Below are 22237 nucleotides of genomic sequence, written 5' to 3' on the forward strand. Positions count from 1 at the left end.
ATCTCGGTCATCTCGGACAAACCTGAATAATCGACATTGACCTCGTGGGGTAATGGGGGGTTAGCATTTTTTTGGGTCATTTGTTTAAAAATCGACTCAATTCCGCAACAAATTTCTATTATCCAAAGTACTCACTCACGATACAAAATCACAAACACATCATGTCTCTCAAGCCCATCACACTCCACGGCCATGCCGGCGGCCCCAACCCTTGGAAGGTCATCATGGTCCTGGAGGAGCTTAACATCCCCTACGTCCACAAGTTTGTCGATTTCTCCGACATGAAGAAGGAGCCTTTTGAGTCAATCAACCCCAACGGCCGCGTTCCCGCAATCGAGGACCCCAACACCGACATCACCCTCTGGGAATCCGGTGCTATTGTCGAATACCTGGTTGAAACCTACGACAAGGAAAACAAGATCAGCTTCGCCCACGGCTCCAAGGAATACTTCCAAGCCAAGCAGTGGCTGCACTTCCAGGTGTCCGGTCAGGGCCCCTACTTCGGCCAGGCAGTCTGGTTCACCCGCTACCACCCGGAGAAGATCCAAAGCGCCGTTGACCGCTACGTCAACGAGATCCGTCGTGTCTCGGGCGTCCTTGAGCGTGCCCTCCAGGGCAAGCAGTACCTGGTTGGCGACAAGTTCTCTTACGTTGATGCGGCTTTCGTGCCTTGGTTCCTCATTGCCCCCATGTTTGAGATTGACATGGAGAAGGACTTCCCCACCACTGCTGCTTGGTTGAAGCGTGTGCAGGACCACCCTTCTGTTGCCAAGGCTGTTCAGGATCGCGCTGAGGCCATGGCCAAGCACCACTGAGCTAGTTCCATGGAAACGATCTTTACGTGCAATTGTTTAGTGCTCGTGTTTTGGTGATACTATCTGTATATATTGAGGTTTCTATTATATCCCAAGACTCATGTGTTTATTGAACAATGCATTTATGACCATTCTCTTTGATCAGCTTTGCCACCTAAAACCTAGTATGCCTACTTAGTGATAGCTCTACTGCATATTCGTTTGATTTTTGGAGACTTTGTCAAACTACTTTCAACCATTTTCACGAACAAATCATATCCACTTAGCAATAAAAGAAACACAAAGAAACACAGAGCAATGTGCAGGCTTCAAGGCTGTTATACTTCGTAGCAATGAGGACAGGGGCCTAGTCCGAAAGCGGCTAGCGCCAACCCTGTTCTTGGCACTCCGTGAGTTTTGCGTGTCGCGACCAACCTCCCCCGAATTCCCCCTCAGCAATCAGTCCAATCATCATTTTCGGTCCACTTGTCTATCTCATCAGGCCATTCTTGATACCTGTACTGGCTGCTGGCTGCTTGAGTCCATAACACCATTGCGCTTTGTGAGGCTAGATTGGAAGAAGGGCAAGGAGTTCAACATCATACCGACCGCGACGGCTGCTTGCTTTCTTTGACCCATCATGGATGATACACAGTTCAATCCAGCTGGCGTTCCTGAGCAGGGATCTGGCTTGGATGGAGGATCCGCGATCCGCGATGCTTCAGGTTGGTCTTTGAAAGCCGCGACGTGACGCCCAGAGCTAATTAATTGGACAGAGACACAGTCGCGTCAAGACTCACCTGTGAGAAACAATGAAACCGCCGGTGGATCCGACGACCCCCTCGATGCTCCCGCCTCGCCTAAACCCCAGAACGGCGGGGAACTTGAAGACGAGGAGATGGGTGGCACCGAGACCGATGCCAAGCGCGACACCGAAGGCCTTGAGGATGCCGTGGGTGAGTCGCACCCAACGGGAGAAGGTGTGGATGGATTGGAGGATGCCGTGGGAGAAGAGCAACCTGCGCCAACCAAGTCTTCTCTCGAAGCCGCTGCGCGCGAACAACTCGTCACCCAAACCCATGCGATCATCCTCCCCAGCTACGCCACATGGTTCGACATGAACACTATCAACCCCATTGAGAAGAAAGCTCTCGCCGAGTTCTTCAATGGCCGCAACCGTAGCAAGACACCCGCTACCTACAAAGATTACCGAGACTTCATGATCAACACTTATCGATTGAACCCCATTGAGTACTTGACCGTCACTGCTTGCCGTCGCAACCTTGCCGGTGATGTGTGCGCTATTATGCGTGTTCACTCATTCCTCGAGCAGTGGGGTTTGATTAACTACCAGGTGAGTAGCTTCGAAGCTTCCATTTTGTCCCATTCGAGCACATTGACCAACACATTTGCAGGTGGACCCACAAACCCGTCCTTCCAATATCGGACCCCCATTCACTGGCCACTTCCGAGTCATCGCCGATACTCCTCGCGGTCTCCAGCCATTCCAGCCAGGCCCAAACCACAGCGTCACATCCGGCAAGGCTCTTCCAGCTACCCAACGCGCAGCTTCTTCCACCCCTGCCTCTAAGGAAGATCTCAACTTCGAACTGCGTCGCACCATTTATGACGATAAGGGCAAGGATGTCACACCGGCCGATGATAAGGAAAAGCAGACCAATGGCGAATCAAGCAACGGCTTGGACCTTGCCCAGGAGTCTAAAAAGAAGGCACACTGTTTCTCTTGCGGTATTGACTGCACCAAGCTCCGATTCCACTACGCCAAGTCTGCTTCCACATCAGCCAATGCCAACACCCCAGACTCTAAATATGACCTGTGCCCTAGCTGCTTCCTTCAAGGAAGAATGCCCTCCAGCCACAATGCCTCAGACTTTGTCAAGCTTGAGGACAAGAACCACACTCAAGTTCCCGGCAAAGACGCACCGTGGTCGGACTCAGAGACAATCTTGCTGCTCGAGGGTCTGGAGAACTTTGATGATAACTGGGAACAAATCGCAAGCCACGTTGGCACACGGTCTCGTGAAGAGTGCGTGATGAAGTTCTTACAGCTAGAGATCGAAGACAAGTATGTCGACGATGTTCCTGAGCTGCGTTCTGGGAGCGGACGGGACCCTATCAGCCAGTCCGAGAACCCTGTCCTTTCTGTTGTTGCTTTCCTTGCCCAGATGGCAGAGCCTGCCGTGGCTGCGGCCGCAGCCGGACGATCCGTTGAAGAGATCCGCAAGGAGCTCCGCAGCCAACTTGAGAAGGGGAGGAGACAAAGGCAAAGACACAGTTAAGACAGAGGATTCCATGGATGTGGATCCCGCGCGCGAGGCCGAGCAACAAGCCGGCTCGAAGCCCAAGGAATCTCTCAGCACGATCGCCCTGGCTGCCTCAGCCGCCCGTGCCGGTGCGCTCGCATCTCACGAAGAGCGTGAAATGACCCGTCTCGTGTCCGCCGCTGTCAACGTCACTCTGCAAAAGTTCGAAGTCAAGCTCCAGCAATTCAACGAGATGGAAGAGATCATCGAGGCCGAGCGCCGCGAGCTCGAGCAAGCCCGCCAGCAGCTCTTCCTCGACCGCATGACCTTCAAGAAGCGCGTCAAGGAAGCCCAGGATGCTCTCCAGACCGTCAGCCTGCAAGGCCCCAACGAGCACTCAAACCAGATGCTTGCTGATGCTGCCACCACTGGTATCGGTAACCACTACACCTTCCAGCCCGTTGGCGGTGACATGCGGGCAGGAACTCAGCCTTTGAGTGCCCAGGGTGGTGCCGACTACAAGACGCTCGAACTGTAGCTTTCTTCCATTGCATGTACGATATCCCCCTGGATCTTTGAAGAGAGCGACCCAAGGGAGCTGCTTCTAGTCTCGCTGAGTTATGAATACTTCTGAAATTTCTGGCCAGGAAAAGGCGCACGTTTTGTTTTTTCTGTTTTCTGTTGGAGTTCTTTTCAATGAATCCGCCCTCTCTTTCCAGAAAGCGGATTGCGCTTTGGGGTGAAACTAGGGGGTTGGGGTATTTTTTTTCTTCATCATTGTGTTTACTTCTAATCATACGTCCTTGATGTGATTCTTGATCTTTTGAGTAGTTGTACAGTATGCTTCAAATACACTGGCTCGATGTGGTACCAGGGGTAGCTATTATTTTGTAACAGCCCTCAGCCAGGCCGGTGTTATTCCATGGCGCTAATTATCAATATCAAGTTGTTTGGCTTGCTCCAATATCTTCATCGAGCATGACGAATGCTTCTTTCTGTCCAGAGCAGATGGCCCTGCGATTGTTCAGAGTTCTGATCCCTGCGGTTTGAGCCGCTTCCGTGGCGGCATCTCGAATTCCTCCTTCAAACCAGCGAAGTCGTGCTTGTACTCCTCCCATTCACTCTGGTAGGGAACTCGACTCCTCCAGTCGAAGACTGGCTCTCTGCTCCTATGTTCCGGGTATTCACTGAGCTGGTGGTCGGGGTCCTCTTCCTTCAAAGGTTCCGCAACGTACTCTCCAGATTTGTCCATCAGCTGCAAAAACTTTGCTTCTTCAAGGCGACTGGCAGCTTCATCTGCGGCATCTGCGTGCTTTTCTTCGTCGTCCATCTCCAGCTCCTCCGCATCAGACGAAATCTCCGACCCAGAACCCGGTGACCCCTCTCGAGAAGACGAGGGATCAAGATCAACGACCTCGGGTTCGAATTCGGATTGCGATTCTGTTCCTTCTGCGTCTTCTGCTTCGAGTTCATCGTCGGAATCCTCGATTTCAATCACGTTCTCCGCCTCTTCGTTGTCTTGATCGGCACCGCCGGATATAGCTGCGTTGCTGCGGTATCTGGACCACTTGCGCTTTCGGATTATTGTTTCGGCTTCTTCGTAGGTGAACGGAGTAGGTACCCAACCTTTGCGGTTATGGATGTCGGCTATTTGGAGTTCATTTCGACGAGCTGTGTCTACAAAGTTGGGTCGACGATGCTTCATGTTGAGGACTTCGATGGCTGCTCGCACATCGGACACTCGAATGAGAGGTTTTCTGTTGCTGCCTTTGCGGGTTGAACAACGTCTTCTCGACATGGAAAAGAAGATAGCTGACTGGACCAGACGCCGCGTGACGCTGACAGTAAGGGCGTAGAAATCAATGGCGCTTTCTGCGGCCATTGACGGCGTCTGATCATGCGCCGTGATGTTCTTTTTGGAGCTTGCGATATTCGTCCAATGATCTTCTGTTTTCTTGCCACCGAAGTTCATGAATAGTCTTCGAGATAGTTGGATCCAGTCGGGAAGGTAAAGCAAAGTAGCCGCGAGATGCAGATCACCTCGGACCGTGTTGTCGTTTTCATCATCAACGGCATTCACCAGCTCCAAAGCAGCAGGACCAGTAATGTTCCAGAAGTCTCCGTAATCCTGCTTGCCGGCTTTTGCTTGGGTGAGAGATTCGGTCAACACCAAAACATCGGCATAATCGTCAAGCATCTCACAGCCTTTTTGGCTGATCTCTTTGGCTGCTGGAATATCTCCAAGCACGGGCATAGAATCCGCTGAGCCAGAGCGAAACTGGATCTCCAAAGCCCGATGCATGAGACTGATGTACTCCATAACCTCAAGCTCGGATTTGGTGCCGATTGATGCGGCAAGCTCTTTGATGTCGCCCTTCCCTTTGCGATCTAGCGCATTGAAGAACGCTTCCTTCTCTGTTGAAGTCCAGACCACCGAGCCATGCTGGCTCACCTGGAAGACATCCTCCTGATGCCTCGACCAGGTATGATCGATTTCCTTCTTTGATTCAGCGAGAAGGTGTGTATAGGTTCGCATAAACAAGAGCGATCCGGGCATTTGCGGCGAGCGCCGCATAAGCGCCTCTCCAACTTGGCGATCGACATTATCGGCTTTTCCGTCATTAATGAGAGGAGGTAGCTTAGTTTTAGGCAATTCAATTGGATTAGGTAGTTTGGGTATATTGGGCGGTTTGGTTGTTGTATTTGCACTGCTTTTTCTAGGCGTTTTGGTTGTAGGCGATTTGGAAGGTGGTTTGGATGGTTGGATATCTGGAGAGACAGAGCGTTCTGAGGGTGTAGACGGGGAGTACCCCGGGTCGGATTCAATCTCGGCGGTGTCGCTCATTATTCGAGCTGGCAGGTTCGCAGCGCATGCGGAATGAACTGAAGCAGCACATCACAGCTACACTCCGATCAAAACCCGTCAGGTCAAACAGAGCTGGAAAAGTGACAGGTAAAAAAGTCGCGCTGCGGAGGTCCACTGGTTGTTATCGATAAGCTTGTTTGCATTGTTTGCAGTGGATCTGTAGCTTTCTCGATAGATTCGTGTCAATTCATGACTTGCATGGAGCTCCTACGCTGTGCTTCGCGCTTGAAGCTACCGAGGAGGTATTTGCAAAGGCAATTTCTGCCTATCACCTTGCGCCATGTGCGGTTCAACTCCCACGCGCCACCGGCCACTCCCGGTATCGTGCTACGCGATTACCAAGAGGAGAGCATTCAATCCGTTCTGAAATACTTAGGAGAGGGCCATCGACGCTTGGGAATTTCCCTTGCTACAGGCGCTGGCAAAACAGTAAGGTTATCCTTCTTCCTTCCCGCGTTTGCTTTGCTCATTCTCCCAGGTCATTTTTACACAGCTTATCAGCCGGATCCCTCCTCGCAATGCGGAAGCCACCAAGACGATGATCATTGTGCACCGACGAGAACTTGTCGAGCAAGCTGCGAAACATTGCCGTCTCGCATACCCCGATAAGACTGTCGAAATAGAAATGGGCACCAATGTCGCGACTGGCGCTGGGGACATCATCATTGCTTCAGTCCAGACACTAGCGCGAGGACGCATACACAAGTTCGACCCGAGTGCTTTCAAGCTCATCCTGGTAGATGAGGCACATCACATCGTTGCCAGGTCCTACCGTGAAGCCTTGGGACATTTTGGATTGAACGAAGCATCTAATAATGGACCAGTCTTGGTCGGTGTTTCAGCAACATTTTCACGGTTCGATGGACTCAAACTGGGTGCTGCCATTGATCACATCGTATATCATAAAGATTATGTGGATATGATCGAGGACAATTGGCTGGCAAATGCTGTTTTCACAACTGTCAAGTCCGGCGCAAATTTGTCCAAAGTGAAGAAGGACAGCTTCGGGGATTTTGCCTTGGGCTCATTGTCGGAGGCAGTCAATACTGAAAACACAAACAACATCACTGTCCGAGCATGGTTGGCTATTTCTGAAACTCGCAAATCTACCCTGGTCTTCTGTGTTGACATTGAGCATGCGCGGCAACTGACTGCGGCGTTTCGCGACCATGGCGTAGATGCGAGGTACGTTACCGCGAACACTCCGAAAGCTCACCGCGCGGAAGAGCTGCGGGCTTTTAGAAACCAAGAGTTTCCAGTGTTGTTGAATTGCGGTCTGTTCACAGAAGGCACCGATATCCCAAATATCGACTGTGTACTTTTGGCCCGACCTACAAGATCCCGGAATCTGCTCATCCAGATGATCGGACGAGGTCTCCGACTGTTTCCCGGGAAGAAAGACTGCCACGTCATTGACATGGTGGCTTCCTTGGCGACTGGTGTATTATCAACACCAACCCTGTTTGGCTTGGACCCGGACGAAGTTTTGGAGAATGCCAGCATGGATGAAATTAAAGAAACCAAAAAAAAGGCTGAGAGCGAGCCAAAACCCGAGATTTCCGAGCCCTATGACGGCTCAGATAATGATCTTAAACTTCAATTCACCACCTACGATAGTGTCTACGATCTCCTAGGGGACATGCAGTCAGAGAGACACATCCGGTCATTCAGCCCGCACAATTGGGTCCGAGTGGGCGATGACAGATATATGCTCACTGACATCTCGGGCTGGTTGACCATTGAAAAGGAAGGCGATATCTTCACAGCCCACCATGTCCTCAAATTCAAAAGCCCGACAACGGAAGCACCCCAATTTACACGCCCGCGAAAGGTTGCCACAGGCTCCGACCTGGAGACCATCACACGGGCAGCAGACACTTATGCCTCTAGTAAATTTGATGAGCACTATATCGCATCGTGGAAACCTTGGCGACGGGCTCCGGCAACACCTGGACAACTCAAGATGCTGAATGGAGCTCGCATTCGAGAAGCCCAGGTCAAACCGGAGGATCTGACTCGGGGGCGGGCGGCTGATATGATCACAAAGCTCAAACATGGAGGTAAGAAGCGCTTTAAGGACATAGAGACCCAGAAGCGGAAGAAGCTACGACAAGCCGGAGATATGGCTGAGCTGAAAAGCAGAGGGAATGTTAAGGTCGGGCCAGTTGAGGCCTGATAGTGGCCTCAAAAATCCCCAATGCCTGTGGCCTCTGATGAATGGCCCACCAGGCTACCAGCATCCGTGATACCCGATCTGAATCAAAAACAATATGAGAGAGAAACAACAGCTCGTTGCAACGCTAAAGTAGATAGAAGGCTATGATCAACATTGGGATTTTAATCCTCATCCAAAACGACGGACGTTTGCAAAGTTGTCGGCTGCCCAGGTGCAAGAACCTACGTCTGGTCACCCGTTCAACGGCTTCCTTCCGTACACAACCACTCTGCCAAATGTCAGTGAACCATGACTATCGAGTAAAAGACACCGGACCAAACTCACTCTTTAACATAAGAATGCAAATGCTTATCCTTGAGCTGCTTCTTGACCAAAGCCTGGAAAACACGAGCCGGCTCAGCACCCCAACCAAGAACCTGAGTACAAAGCCTCAGCCCATAAGACTCAACAGCTTCCTGAACCATAACAGCCTGGTACTTCCCAATCTCTTTGAGATAGGGATCCCGTGGCCAAGGCGAGTATGGCAGAAGATAAGTGAACTGCTGAACATCTTCGAAGCCAGCATCGATCATCCACTCCTTCAGTTTATAATAAATATTGAGCTCGCGCCCCATCGCCCGACCTGCTGCATCGAGGGCCTGCACATATTGGAAAAGAGGCGAATCGGCCCTCAGTGTGCCATCGTCACTCCAGGCCCAAACGGCACTTTCTTGAATCTCGAAATACCCGCCTGGTTTGACGTGTTCGAAGACCTGACTGAAGAAATGGGACCAGTCGGCTACACATCTGAGATGGGTGAGATTGGTGCTCTGCGCGAAAAAGAGAGGGTGGCTTACCCTGCGAGTAATCGCGCGTGTACAAAATCGAAGCTGTCTTTCTTGTAGAGCCATTCGCTTTCGAAGTCCTCGGCAATGAACTCCACATTAGGCGCCACCCAGCTCGGTTGGATGGCACTGATATCGTTGCCGATTACTTTTGCTGCTGGGAACTTCCTGTGTCCAAAGTCAACGATGCAGTCAGCATGGGTGGTGGTGGTTTGGTTGCATACTCGGCAATATCAAGAGCCCATATGCCGGTGCCGGTGCCGAGGTCGAGAATCTTCTGAGGGTTTGTGATTGGAGCTTTGTATAGCTCACCCTTCATTAACATGAGCCATCTAGGGGATGTTAGTGGGAGTCTGGTTTTGCCATGGATAGGGATGTAGCTGACATATGATGTGTCTGTTGAGTCCGTTAGTCGAGACAAGATGTTGTGTCTGTGAAGGGGGCCTCATACCAAGTCCATACGATCTTGCTCTTCTTCATCATTCGGCATCCTACCCAAGTCAGTTAGTTGTCCACTACTACCTGGGCACTAGGCAGAAAGTGAACAGCGTACATATACTGGCCCTACTGAGGGGTTAGCAGAATTTTGGTTCCAAAGGTGCAATATTCATACAGTTCGGCTGCTGTGATATCGTCGACCATTTTCATATTCATAATCTAGTACACTGGATGAGAGAGAAGTGATATCGGAATCCTCGCTCTCAAACTCTCCTTCGTCCTGGCGAATTTAGCATATGGAAAATTACTCCGGAGCTTGACCGCACATACACTGAAGTCATCGGCAATCATCGGGCCACTGGTATTGATCGGGACATTAGTGTGATCATTGCACAGCACCTGAGCTTCAGGGCTGCTAGGCACTCTCTGTGTGTCATGGACTGAATCTTCTGGAGGCATTGTCGAGAGGACAGAATGGCAATAGGCATACGATCGGAAGGGGGTTGAGATCGGGGTTGAGATCGGAAGTGGCGAAAAATTGGGGATGAAATTCGAACCACCAATGTCCCTCACTTCGACCCTGGGCGCCTCCGATATGAGAGTGATGTCTGTACACTTTGACCTCCGATTCGAAATTTGCCCCTTTTGTCTATGTGTCTGTTCGATTTTCTCTTCTGGTTCATCCTGAGGGGCTGCCAAAGAAGTTTGCAGATCCCGGAACTAATGGCCGTCGCGCAGAATTTGGGCCTAAATGCTGTGAGCATTCATATTTGTGTCCTAAATTTGGCTATGTTTTTGGCCCTTGACAGATCCATTCTTTTTTTTTATGATTGACCGCTATCTTCTCTTCCCTCGAAAGCCTTGAAAAGTGCAGAGTTCCCATGAATTCGATACTCGTACTCATCGGGAAATAGGAACAATGTACGTGATGGCACTAAGAACCCGACAACCTGGTAGCCAGTGACAGCGGGAAAAATCAACTGGTCTGTGCAGATCCTGGAAGGACTGAAGAAAAATGAAGGGAAAAAAGCAATTCTGTGAGCGCTGTCGAGCGTTTCCCACTCCTCAGTCGACTGCATGTGGTGTGTCGAACATGCACCCATACGGAGTATACCTGGGCTGCCAAAAAAAAAAAAGCCCAGACAGAGTCCAGAAGGACCAACACCGAAGCAATTCCCTGAAGAAATCTCGACCCGACCTGCTGGTTCAATATTCCCGCGGTGGGGGCCCGCTCTGCAGTGGATTGCGCGGGATGCCAGGCGCGTGCCTTGCTTAGGGGGTTTACCCGGAATTCTTGGGCGCCGAAGCGCTGCAACATTCCATTTCAACTTGGCATATGGCAGACATCTTCAGGCTGTTTGCTGGTGGTAGAAGAGTGACGCAGATTTCGACTCTTGAGACCACACCTTGCGTCTCGTGGCCTGGCATGAAGACAGACTATAGTACACTATTGGCATTTCCGATCTCCCTTTTACTTCAGGTCTAACTTCACGAGTGCCACCAAGACGATGTACTACACGAAATGCCAATATTGCCGCTGAGATCGACAGGCAGGGGTACCGGCGTCATGTATACCTGGGTCAAGTCCCATGCGCCACAAACATCTCATGCGAACATGTATGACAGGTACGGATCGTGGGATCACTTGCTTACTTACGCGACATCAGAAAGCACATCGCCTATCGTGCCTGGCGTTGAAACCACATCTCAACAGACGATTGGTAACGAAAGAGAGCTCCAAGGCTAACATTAATCTTGGAGCTTGGGGATAACTTCTTTTCTAACTTCTTTTCTAACTGTCTTTTTAGCTATCTTTCTAGCTATCTTGCGGTGCTCAGGCCAGGGCTCCAGGGCTGTGATAGTTGCTGACACAGCCTCGCACCCGGGCGGACATGCCGGAAAAGAAAGCCACAGCCCAGCAATAGAATGTTTGTGTGCAGCAATCACAAAGGCCGATAACGCACTTCTCGCCATCGCTTTCTTGTCATTGACCATTGAGAACATGAATTCTCGTGCACAATCGCCTGAGTACTTCAGGTTGTCAGCCGCATTATGCATCGATACCCAAAGCTGCGTGGGGCCATCGCTATGCCCCTCCCCCTCCCCCTGGTCCCCAGGTTCTTGGACAGATGCCTGCACGCAATGCTCGGTAGGTGAAGAGGCTGTGGTCGCTCTCGTTTTGACGTGTTCGCCCCCAGAATGCGTGCCCCATTACTCCGTAGCAGGAGTTCGTCCCAGCCTCTCTCTTCCTCCTCACTCAGTAGCAAAACGCGTGATTCTATCTGGTACGAATATTGTGCACTTCCCAGATTGATGTCAACATCCATACGGTTGCTACAACTTCATAATGGTATCCAAAGCCACACTTGAAAGCCCCGACTCCTATGGAGTCGCTTGGATTGCTGCTCTTCCTATCGAGAGGAGCGCCGCAGAAGCGATGCTCGACGAGGAACATGAAGCCCCTACCGGCTTCACTAGACATAAGACCGACGCAAACGTTTACTCGTGGGGTCGCGTGGGAAAACACAACATCGTCATTGCCGGGCTTTCTCCCGGATCCTATGGACCCACCGCAGCTGCGACCACAGCTTCTAGCGTGCTTGCATCTTTACCATCCATTCGCGTTGGCCTTTTGGTGGGCATAGGCGCCGGCATTCCTCGCCCAGACGATGGATACGATATCCGGCTAGGTGATGTCGTCGTCAGCCAGCCCCATGGCTCCACGGGCGGTGTCTGTCAGTATGACTTCGTCAAGGTGAAGCCTGGTCATGAGAATGAACTCAATGGCTTCCTTGGAAGACCGCCACTTGTTCTGCTCAATGCGCTTGGTAAAATTCAGGCTGAACACTATCGGAAAGACTCTGAGATCCCCCGTCACCTCCGAGAGATGCTAGAGAAATACCCTAAAATGAAGAAAAGTACTAAGCAAAATCCTGGCTTTACTCATCAGGGTGTGGAAAACGACCGCCTGTTCAAAACTCTATACGACCACGTCCGCGGTCCGGACTGTCGGGGCTGCGATACGGCTAACGAGGTCGAACGCGACATTCGAGACATCGCCGATCCCGAAATTCACTATGGAACTATCGCTTCTGGCAGCAGACTGATCAAATTCGCTGCTGCTAGAGATCAAATCATTGCCAATGTGGGCACAGATTGTATCTGTTTTGAGATGGAAGCCGCTGGCTTGATGAACCACTTTCCCTGTCTTGTCATTCGAGGAATATGCGACTACGCCGACTCTCACAAGAATGATCGATGGCAAAGCTACGCCTCTGCGACTGCTGCTGCTTATACCAAGGAGCTCCTATCATTCGTGCCGGTTTCAGAGGTTCAAGAGACCCAAAAAGCCCTAGAGCTTCTTCAGAAAGGTAACGTTCTTGTTACGTTCACTAGCTAGACTAGCAAATAAGCTAGACTAAATTCCACTTTAAAATTGACATAGCATACGTTCTGACTACGGGTAGTCGACCAAAACATCGAAGCTATACAGCAGACGACAGTCGCCACAGAAGCTACAACAAATTTCATCAGGTCTGATCTCCATATTGACAAGATCAAGCGCTGGCTTTCTCCTCCGGATCAATCTACAAATTTTAACCACGCTAAGAAGCTTCGTCATGAGGGAACAGGTGCATGGCTTCTGAAAGACCCTGTCTTCGAATCGTGGCACTTGGGATCGCGTCGACATCTATGGCTGAAGGGCCTTGCGGGTTGTGGTAAGACATTTCTCAGTACAACTGTGCTAGATCACCTCGCAAAGGTAAACAATGGCCCGATCCTCAGCTTCTTCTTTGATTTTAGCGACACTGCAAAGCAGACATTTGATGGTATGCTGCGGTCTTTTATATTCCAGCTTTACCAAGGAGGCTTTGACTCTGCCAGTCATCTTGATACTTTGTTTGAAAGTCATCAACGCGGTAGCAATCAAGCTGCAACGAAGAACCTAGAGGATATGCTTTCCAAGATGCTCATGACCCCGAAATTGGTTTTCATCGTTCTAGACGCATTGGATGAGTCGACAACAAGGGTTGATCTTCTACTGTGGATCAAGGACATGATCTCTAGTCCAGGTTTAGCCCACGTCAAGCTGCTTTATACCAGTCGACCCGAAGCAGAGTTTCTTGACCACATTCCCCCTTCAATAGGGGAGGAAAGCTGCTTGCTACTCAACGAGGAGGCCGTCAACATTGATATTCAGTCTTGGGTTGCAGCACAACTTACTCAACGATGTGAGTTTACGAGGAAGTCTTTATCCCAGGATTTTCTGACAAAGATACGGGAGACCATTGGTAACAAGGCCGCTGGAATGTGAGAAATTTTTGCATCTATTGATATGTGAACATCCTACTGATTTATAACCAGGTTTAGATGGGCATTCTGTCAATTGAACAGCCTGGCTAGATGCCATAGCCAGTATACAATGGAGAAGGCCCTTGAAACATTGCCGCGAGATTTAAACGAGACATACGAGCGCATGTTAGCAGGCATACCCACAGAGCTTGCTATTGATGCACTCCGCCTCCTGCAGTTCCTTGTGCACACCGCGCACCCTCTTACGGTTGACCAAGCCAAAGAAGTGATAGCGACACAGATCGACAACCAGCCGCGAGGCTTCGACACCAATAGTCGCCCGTTTTCCGACATTGATGTTTTGAATTACTGTCCTAGCTTAGTAACACTAGTCGACATCCGTGGACCCATCAACCAGGAGAAAGAACTACACCTTGCCCACTTTTCTGTCAAAGAATACCTTCTTGATCTGCCCCCATTCGAAGTCACAACTGCCAGCATTTCTATGACGGGCATGTGCTTGACTTACCTTCGGGGAGTCACTTGTTTTTCGATTATCTCGGATACCAGTATAGCAATAACGCGACATTTTCCGATGGCAAGCCATGCGGCGCACTATTGGGCACGTTATGCCTCGTTCGCTCAGACCTCGAAGGGTTTAATGCAAATGATGGTCAGATTCCTTGAGGAGGAATCAACATTTCAGTTATGGGGTCGATTATATCAACCTGATCAGCCCGGGGTCAATGAGCCTGTTGCCCTGATGAGTTCCAGGCTCTACAAAATCGCCTTTGTTGGGCTTGCATTGCTAGCACACGAGTTCATTGACAAAGGAGCAGATGTCAACGCGCAGGTTGGCCTTTATGGCAACGCTCTCCAGGCCGCCTGTATAGACGGGTATCGAAACATTGAAGTTGTTGAACTTCTTATAACCAAAGGAGCGGATATCAATGCGCAGGGTGGTTACTACGGTACCGCTCTCCAGGCTGCTTGCATAAGCAGCCATCAAGAAATCGTTCAGCTTCTTCTCAATAAAGGAGCGGATATCAATGCGCAGGGTGGTGCTTTCGGCACCGCTCTCCAAGCTGCTTGCAAGTATAACAATCAAGAAATCGTTCAACTTCTTCTCAATAGAGGAGCGGATATCAATGCGCAGGGTGGTTACTATGATACCGCTCTCCAGGCTGCTTGCGTAAACAGCTGTCAAGAAATTGTTAAGCTTCTTCTCAATGAAGGAGCGGATATCAATGCGCAGGGTGGTTACTATGGCACCGCTCTCCAGGCTGCTTGCATAAGCAGCCATCGAGAAATCGTTCAGCTTCTTCTCAATAAAGGAGCGGATATCAATGCGTATAGTGGTTACTACAGTACCGCTCTTCAGGCTGCTTGCGTAAACGGCGATCAAGAAATCGTTAAGCTTCTTCTCAACAAAGGAGCGGATATCAATGCGTATAGTGGTTACTATAGTACCGCTCTTCAGGCTACTTGCGCGTATAACCATCGAGAAATTGCTGAGCTTCTTCTCAATGAAGGAGCGGATATCAATACGCAGGGTGGTCACTACGGTACCGCTCTCCATGCTGCTTGCGCGTTTAACCATCGAGAAATTGCTGAGCTTCTTCTCAATAAAGGAGCGGATGTTGACGTACAGGGTGGCTTTTTCGGTGATGCTCTCCAGGTCGCCTACACCAGAGGCCATCATGAAAGTGTCGAAATGCCCCGAAGCAAGGGCGTTATCAAAATGCCTTCAAAACGCCCCAGCTCTCTAACTCCGACCAGCCCAACGAAGAAACTTTGTCCAGGGGACGAATCTTCTGATGACTTCCAGCAAGCCATAAATTGATGGGCGCCATAGATCAATATGCGCCATAGTGTCCCATCAGACTCAAAACCTCGCATATTCAAGTGTGACAACCCAGAAGTTTGCCAGTCCACGAAACTGCACGCATCTCCGTAGCCGTAGTTGTTTCGGTTTGATTCTGATCAGTTAGCGATTTGAGAAAGATTCGGATAATATCCCTTCCGATAAGAATGCATGAGCAAGGCAAAATTGTGGTGGTCCTGGGCCTAGGCAATTGTCGAACGTGACTGGCGAGATGTAAAGGTTGGTTGGCATATGATGTACTACAAGCCTCAGTGCCGCGCTCACGCGCAGCCAAAAAGACGATAATAGTTACTTATAAACAGGAGTAGTTATTTGTTGGCTTAATCTCTCACTTCGATTGGTAACAGAAGAGAGTTATTGTCACATTCGAGATCTCTTTTCAACTGTCTTTGTAACTGTCTTTTTGACTATCCTTCTAACCAATCGTCGAGTAATCACGAGTGGCCGAATAAAAGAAGTCTTGGCTAAGCCGTGAACACAGAATTAGGCATTGGGGAGTTAGTAAAAGAACCCCCGATATCCGACAAAGAATGGTCAACCTTGGAAGTTCAAAGCGTGAATGGTCTATGAACACACACCACTTTCAAGGTGACATCGATCTCCATCCATGCATGGCCTTGACAAAGAACCTGGGAAGACCTCGGGAGCCTGGGGGCACCTGGGCATCCAAGATGGCATTATGGATGACCACGCTCAACCTTGGAAGTCAGAAGAAACCTTGGCAATATCTGAGGAAGTGTATTGCAAAAAGCATCTAGTTTGAACTGGAAGTCTACGAGTCTACGAGTCTACAATTTGATAGAGAAGGTATAACGAATGATTGAACATGGAAATGTATTTTGTCCTAGCAAAACGTATGAAATTCATCAACCGATCATGATATGCATCAATAAACACCCAAAGCAACACTTTACATGTCCTCATCGGAGAAGACCTCCTCACCACGCTTGCGGCGGGCGGCACGCTCCTTCTTCTTCTTGCGGAGCTCGGAACCTGAAGAAAGACAGTTAGCACAATGTTCAAAGACAAAGATGTAATAATATGATAGAACTTACCAGTAAGCTTGACCTTCTTCTCAACAACGATCTTGTTACCCATGGCATCGAACTTGTCCTCATCATCGTCGCCCTTGGCGCCGAGACGGGGACCGGAACCCTGACCCTGGACCCAGTTGTGTCCGGAAGGAGTCATCATACCGTCGTTGACGGCCCAGACTTCCTCAGTGAGGTTCTCAGTGAACTCACGGGAGTGAGTAATGATAACAACACCACCCTCGAAGGACTTGATGGCCTTGGAAAGGGCACCGAGAGAGTCACGGTCAAGGTAGTTAGTGGGCTCGTCAAGAACGATCAAGTGAGGACGCTGCCAAGAGCAAGCGGCGAGAACGACCTTGACACGCTGGCCACCGGAGAGACCAACCATGCGAGAGTGAGAAACCAGCTCGGCATCGAGACCGAAGTTGGCGCAGTGCTGCTCGATCTCCTTGCGGACAAGGGGACGGAACTGACCGGAGGCGAGGGCCTCCTTCTGGTCAACGTCGGCGACCTGCTTGGGGTGGGAGACGATAATCTCGGAACGGGGCAACCAGGTGTTGTCAGCGGACATGAGAGGAGTCCACTTCTCGGACTTCATGCCGAGGTTGTCACCAAGAGACCAAGAGATCTCGTACTCGTAGGTGTTCTTGAACTTGCGACGAGAGTGGATACCAATGACGCGACGGGGGGATCCCTCGACCATGTAGATCTTGTCCATGGCCTTCTCATCCTCCTCGGTGACGATCTTGTTGGCACGGTCCATGGTCTCACGGTCCTCACCAGTCTGGAAACGCCACTGGATGTACTCGGAGGGGGTGGAGTCCAAGTGGTGATCGATGTGAGCGAAAGCGTGCTGCTTAATGTAGGCGATACGGATGTTCTCGTGCTGGTAGACATCACCGGAGGTGGGGATAAGTTCACCAGTCAGGACGTTGACAAGAGTAGACTTTCCGGCACCGTTGGCACCAATGACGGCAATACGAGAGCCAAGGGAGACCTGGAAGGTAATTCCGTGAATCTGGGGCTTGGAAGTACCGGGGTACTGGAAGGACATGTTGGAGACACGGCAGATAGCCTTGGACTTGGTCTTGACACCCTCAAGGAAACCGGGCTCGGGGAACTTGAACTCCATCTCGGAGGCACCGAGCTCGTAGTAGGACTTAGCAGAGGGGACCTGCTTGACGAACTCGGAGAGGGTACCGCGGTAACGGCGGAGCTTGAAACGCTCGTAGTGGACAACGTGCTGGATGACGTTGTCAAGGAACTTGGAGTCGTGGGAAACCATGATGGAGGTGCAAGGGGAGGTCTTGAGGTAGTTCTCCAACCAGGCGACGTTCTTGACGTCCAAGTGGTTGGTGGGCTCGTCAAGAAGCAGAATATCGGGCTCCTCGTAGACGGCACGGCACAGAGCGAGCTTCATCTTCCAACCACCGGAAAGGGCGGAGATGGCACCCTCGACCTGCTCGTGAGTGAAGCCGAACTCAGTGGTACAGCGCTCAACGAGCTGCTCCTTGGTGATCTCAATACCGACCTGGTTGAGCTTCATCTTAGCCCACTCGTGGACCTTCATCTCGGTATCGGCGGAGTCGAGATCGTGCTCGACGTAGACGGTCTTGACCTCATCCTTCTTGGGGAAACCCTCGAGCTGCTCGTTGTTGATAGCGCGCATGAGGGTGGTCTTACCGGAACCGTTGGGACCGAGGAGACCGTAACGCTGACCACGCTTGAGGCGCAGGTGAGTCTGGTTCAGCAGAATCTTGGCACCGTAAGCCAGGGAGAAGGTACAGTTGCACAGATCCTCACCCTCCTCCTCGTCGGAGGCGATGGCGTCAGCGGCAGCGGCATCGGGGCAAGCCTTCTGGCGGAGCTGCTCGGCGACGTTCTTGGCGTCAGCCTCACCGACGATGGCGGTGATGAAGGGCAGAGTGTTGGTGGTCCAGATAACGTGGTCGTTCTCCTTCTCGTCAACGAGCTGACCACAGATGGCAGCAACGTAGTTGATGAGCTCCTCGGAGGAAGCGATGGTGTCCTTGTGCTTGGTGGCCTCGAGGATGCTCTTGAGGATGGCAGCGACGGTGCTGATGTCACCGGCGCGGGAGACCTCGGGAATCTTACCGTCCTTGACCTCACCAACACGGGCAAGGGTGTCAAGGGCCTGCTTGGTCTTCTCACGAGCCTCGGGGTCGGCGAGAGTCTCGTAGTTCTTGTTCAGACCCGGCAACATCTTAGGCAAGAAAGGAGCGACGAGCTGGGGGTCCTCCACCAGCTTACACATGTTGTCGACAATGACAGCGGTCTTACGCTTGATAGCGGTCTCACGCTCAACGAGACCACGGTCCAGCAGGGGAACCATGATAGCGAGGGTAGGGCCAGTAACGTCAGTAACGAAAGTGGTGGCACCGAGCAAGTGAACGGTCTCGGGGACGTTCTGGGGCTTGGCGATACACTTGATGAGCTCGGGAATGAAACGCTCGATATCCTTGTTGACGATCAGGTTGCAGACCTTCTCCATGGTGGCGTAGGCGGCCTTCTTGACCTCAGCCTTGGTGTCCCACATGGCCTCGGAGATGACGGGGATCAGGGTAGGGACCTGGTAACCAAGCTGCATCTTGGCGGAGTCGACGAGCTGGTCAAGGCAGTCGAGGGCACACTTCTTCTCGGGCCACTTCTGGGCGTTGGCCAGAGAGTCGAGGATGGGAGTGATGGTGGCCTTGACGGCGTTACCGCTGACAGCCTTGACGATGGCAAGGGCAGCGCTGTGAGCAGCCTCCTTGACGTTGGCCTGCTTGTCACCGACGGCAGCAAGGATGGGACCGAGCAGGGCAACGAGGTGGGGCTCGACACCGGCAGCGATTGTGGGGTGGAGAGCGATGGCACGGATGCCCTCGGCGGCACGCTCACGGGCAGTGGCGTCCTTCTTGTTGGCGAGCTGGGCCTTGAAGAGCTCAGCGGCCTTAGCAGGGAGGACCTGCTCGGGGACGGGACCGCTGAAGAGGTGGGCAATGTTGCCAGCAGCGGCGTTGGCCTCGTCGGCAGTGGCAGCCACGGAGAGGTTCTTCATGAGGTCCTCGAGGACAGCGACCGACTGGGCGGTCTCCTTGCCAGCGGCAGGAGCAGCGACGTTGGCGGCAGGCATTTTGGAGGAAATTTTGGCGGTTCGTAAAACGAAGGGGGTATTAGAGGAAAGGAAGAAAAGACTCTTCCTTTATTTTTTTCTATGAGGGGTATCGAGGAATTTTTGTTGAGCAGTGGGGTGCCCAGTTGCGTAGACGCAAACGCTCAAGGAAGCGTTCTATTCTGTCTTAAACAGAAGAAAAACAATAAAGAAAGAAGAGGCCGACCCTCGAGAAAAAGATGCAGGAGTGGAGGAGGGGAGGAGAAGAGAAGGGGGGCGAAGATATTTATCGTGTGGCACTGCGGCAAACCCTATGGAAATGGCAATCTGAAAAATTAAATCAAAAAAGATTAAAAGAAAATTTTTCAATTGTCCCGCACTAGTCCTATCCAGGGGCTAGCGTGACTTTCTCCGCCACCTCATTGGTGCACATCCTGCTTTCGTCCGAATTGTTCTCTTTTGATTGGTCACCACCGTTGCCATGCTCATTTAGGTTTAGCGTATCCAGTGGACAGCCAAATTCCATGAAGTACATATCGGCATAGTACATTCAATACTACAAGTATACAATTGTTCTCTACTCTCGACTCTCGATTCTCTCGATTCTCTCTATTTTTCTCATTATTTAAAGGGTCTGGTGACCCATTGACGTGTTGACCTCATGATCTGACAATCTATTGACTTGTCAGTCTCTAAACCTATTGACCTGACCGTGCCTTTTTTGAACAATGACGTATTGCTTCTCAACCACATTGTACTTCTATAAAAATGAAAAGAGACCAAAAAGCCATGTACCGAGTACTTAGTCCCAGCTTAATCATCTTGATTTCTTCCTTCAAGATCCAACCACCGGTTGCCACTCCCAATCGGGTGGCGCAGGCCTTCCTTGAATGCCTTATTTTTAGAGTTGACAGGGGATATATGTGCAAACGCTATAATCGGCACAAAGTTTATGCCGAACCGTTGAACGAGTCGAGACTTTCGAGACTTTCACGGTACATCACCGCGGCTGAACTAAGTCTAAGTACAGAGTGTGGAGGTTCAGCTAAACGTCAGCCAGATGTCAGCCAAAGACCCGTGGACTCTCGCCGTGTACTTATACAGAAGTACGGAGTACCGCTGCAGCAAATTTCAAATCTCAGATTCAAAGCGAAGTCAGGGGTAAAAATTAATTAATATGATAAACGAATAAGGCCGTAAAAGGCTGAAGACTAAAAGTACTCGTTTCACCGCTTCTTATCGGGTATCGCGCACATGTGTTATACAAAAAGCCTCACTGGGTGAGATCCGTAATCTTTCAATTTGGTCTTGACACTGTTCCACAAGTCAACGGGGCCATGTGCTCGGAAGTATGGCTATAAGGAATCGGAAATTAATACAGTGAGTCTTATTTACCAGTAAAAGCCTGAGGTAGAGAATGATCGAATTTTTTTTCTTATCGTGCCTTATCCCCCGCGAAAGTTGGGTGGCGAAAATAATGATCGAAACAGCCAAAAAAAGCAAAGTGAGAAGCAAAAAAATTTGAAAGAAAAAGAAAAGAGCCAAAATGAATTACGCAGAAGGCTGAGCTCGGTTCGGAGGTACATCGGTACTTGCGAGGCGTCAAACCCTTTCTCCCCCTTCATTGTCCGCTTACTCCGTATAGAGCGGGCGTTAAGATTCCGAGTCCACACGAACGAATCGGTCACTCCTATTTTTTCTGCTTTCCTTGGACCGGTGGCCCGATCTCTTTTCTGGAACGAAACCAAAAGTTTTCTTCCATATCCTATCCGTGGCGGGGTTTGCCACCTAAGAGGTACCTACGAGGACAAGTCACACCGACGCCGTAAACAAGAGTGACATCACATCACCGCTTGTACATACAGAAGTCTACGTGTATATCATTTATAGTACGGAGTATGTGAATCATCCGATCTATGAAAGTGGATCTGTCATGGCTTTGCCCCAGTTGTTTATTTAATGGGGACTAGGCGAGTCTGAGTCTGCCTTTCGAGTCTACTTTAGGGTTAGCTCTGCCCTAAGCATTGCTTTGTGCATCCCTTTCCTCCGTACCCCGTATACCGCGGGAAAACAAGGGGCCCCGTACTCCGTATATACTTCGCCATTTTTAGAAGCCGTGTAGCTCAGGCCTCCTAGGGGTGTGTCTTGTAGTTGGTGCCCGGCTGATTTCAGGGGCTGGTCGACTCATGGGATACTCCGTGCTCTGCAGAAAGTACAGAGTACGCTAAACATTATTCCAGATCAGTGGTGATTTACAACCAGCGTGTTAGGTATTCTCGGTCCATGTTTACCCTAGAAGCCATACGGAGTACTAGGGAATTGGTGATCGTCGTGGGGAATTTTCTTTCTAGTTCATACGTGATCCATATGAACCTGGAACTTTATTTTGATGCTTAGATCAGATAGATGGTATCAAATTGGTATCGATCATATTTTGAGCAGTCTTCAGCCTTAAAACATCATAAAAACAGAGAAACCCTGTAAATCTTCGTCCATACCCATATCGAACCTTGGAACATCATGGGACAGTCTCATATACGAATCGCAG

General features: G+C 50.6%; 7 protein-coding genes across 7 annotated transcripts; 4 read left to right on the forward strand and 3 right to left on the reverse strand.

The window, feature by feature from the left end:
* Positions 1-161: 161 nt before the first annotated feature.
* On the forward strand, positions 162-815 carry N7506_011662 (glutathione S-transferase family protein; the record flags this gene model as incomplete). The annotated part of the gene is made up of 1 exon (XM_056960953.1): positions 162-815. The coding sequence occupies one exon, from the start codon at positions 162-164 to the stop codon at positions 813-815; it is 654 nt and encodes a 217-aa protein (XP_056805487.1).
* Positions 816-1434: 619 nt separating this feature from the next.
* Positions 1435-3596, forward strand: rscE (uncharacterized protein; the record flags this gene model as incomplete). Its single annotated transcript, XM_056960954.1, has 4 exons — positions 1435-1519; positions 1571-2148; positions 2210-3047; positions 3100-3596. 4 exons carry the CDS (start codon positions 1435-1437, stop codon positions 3594-3596), a joined length of 1998 nt encoding a protein of 665 aa, XP_056805488.1.
* Positions 3597-4082: 486 nt separating this feature from the next.
* Positions 4083-5903, reverse strand: N7506_011664 (uncharacterized protein; the record flags this gene model as incomplete). Its single annotated transcript, XM_056960955.1, has 1 exon — positions 4083-5903. The coding sequence occupies one exon, from the start codon at positions 5901-5903 to the stop codon at positions 4083-4085; it is 1821 nt and encodes a 606-aa protein (XP_056805489.1).
* Positions 5904-6113: 210 nt separating this feature from the next.
* N7506_011665 (DEAD/DEAH box helicase) lies at positions 6114-8100 on the forward strand (the record flags this gene model as incomplete). Its single annotated transcript, XM_056960956.1, has 2 exons — positions 6114-6353; positions 6403-8100. 2 exons carry the CDS (start codon positions 6114-6116, stop codon positions 8098-8100), a joined length of 1938 nt encoding a protein of 645 aa, XP_056805490.1.
* A 231-nt stretch (positions 8101-8331) lies between these two features.
* On the reverse strand, positions 8332-9821 carry N7506_011666 (class I SAM-dependent methyltransferase; the record flags this gene model as incomplete). Its single annotated transcript, XM_056960957.1, has 9 exons — positions 8332-8368; positions 8425-8886; positions 8937-9092; positions 9149-9256; positions 9310-9320; positions 9376-9415; positions 9478-9488; positions 9538-9642; positions 9693-9821. 9 exons carry the CDS (start codon positions 9819-9821, stop codon positions 8332-8334), a joined length of 1059 nt encoding a protein of 352 aa, XP_056805491.1.
* Positions 9822-11709: 1888 nt separating this feature from the next.
* On the forward strand, positions 11710-15498 carry N7506_011667 (Pfs NACHT and Ankyrin domain protein; the record flags this gene model as incomplete). The annotated part of the gene is made up of 3 exons (XM_056960958.1): positions 11710-12733; positions 12830-13673; positions 13728-15498. The coding sequence occupies 3 exons, from the start codon at positions 11710-11712 to the stop codon at positions 15496-15498; spliced, it is 3639 nt and encodes a 1212-aa protein (XP_056805492.1).
* Positions 15499-16450: 952 nt separating this feature from the next.
* N7506_011668 (putative translation elongation factor eEF-3) lies at positions 16451-19710 on the reverse strand (the record flags this gene model as incomplete). Its single annotated transcript, XM_056960959.1, has 2 exons — positions 16451-16533; positions 16596-19710. 2 exons carry the CDS (start codon positions 19708-19710, stop codon positions 16451-16453), a joined length of 3198 nt encoding a protein of 1065 aa, XP_056805493.1.
* Positions 19711-22237: the final 2527 nt, after the last annotated feature.

The sequence above is a fragment of the Penicillium brevicompactum genome (genome assembly GCF_028827555.1).
Source record: "Penicillium brevicompactum strain IBT 35665 chromosome Unknown utg000009l_segment0_segment0, whole genome shotgun sequence".
Classification (NCBI taxonomy): domain Eukaryota; kingdom Fungi; phylum Ascomycota; class Eurotiomycetes; order Eurotiales; family Aspergillaceae; genus Penicillium; species Penicillium brevicompactum.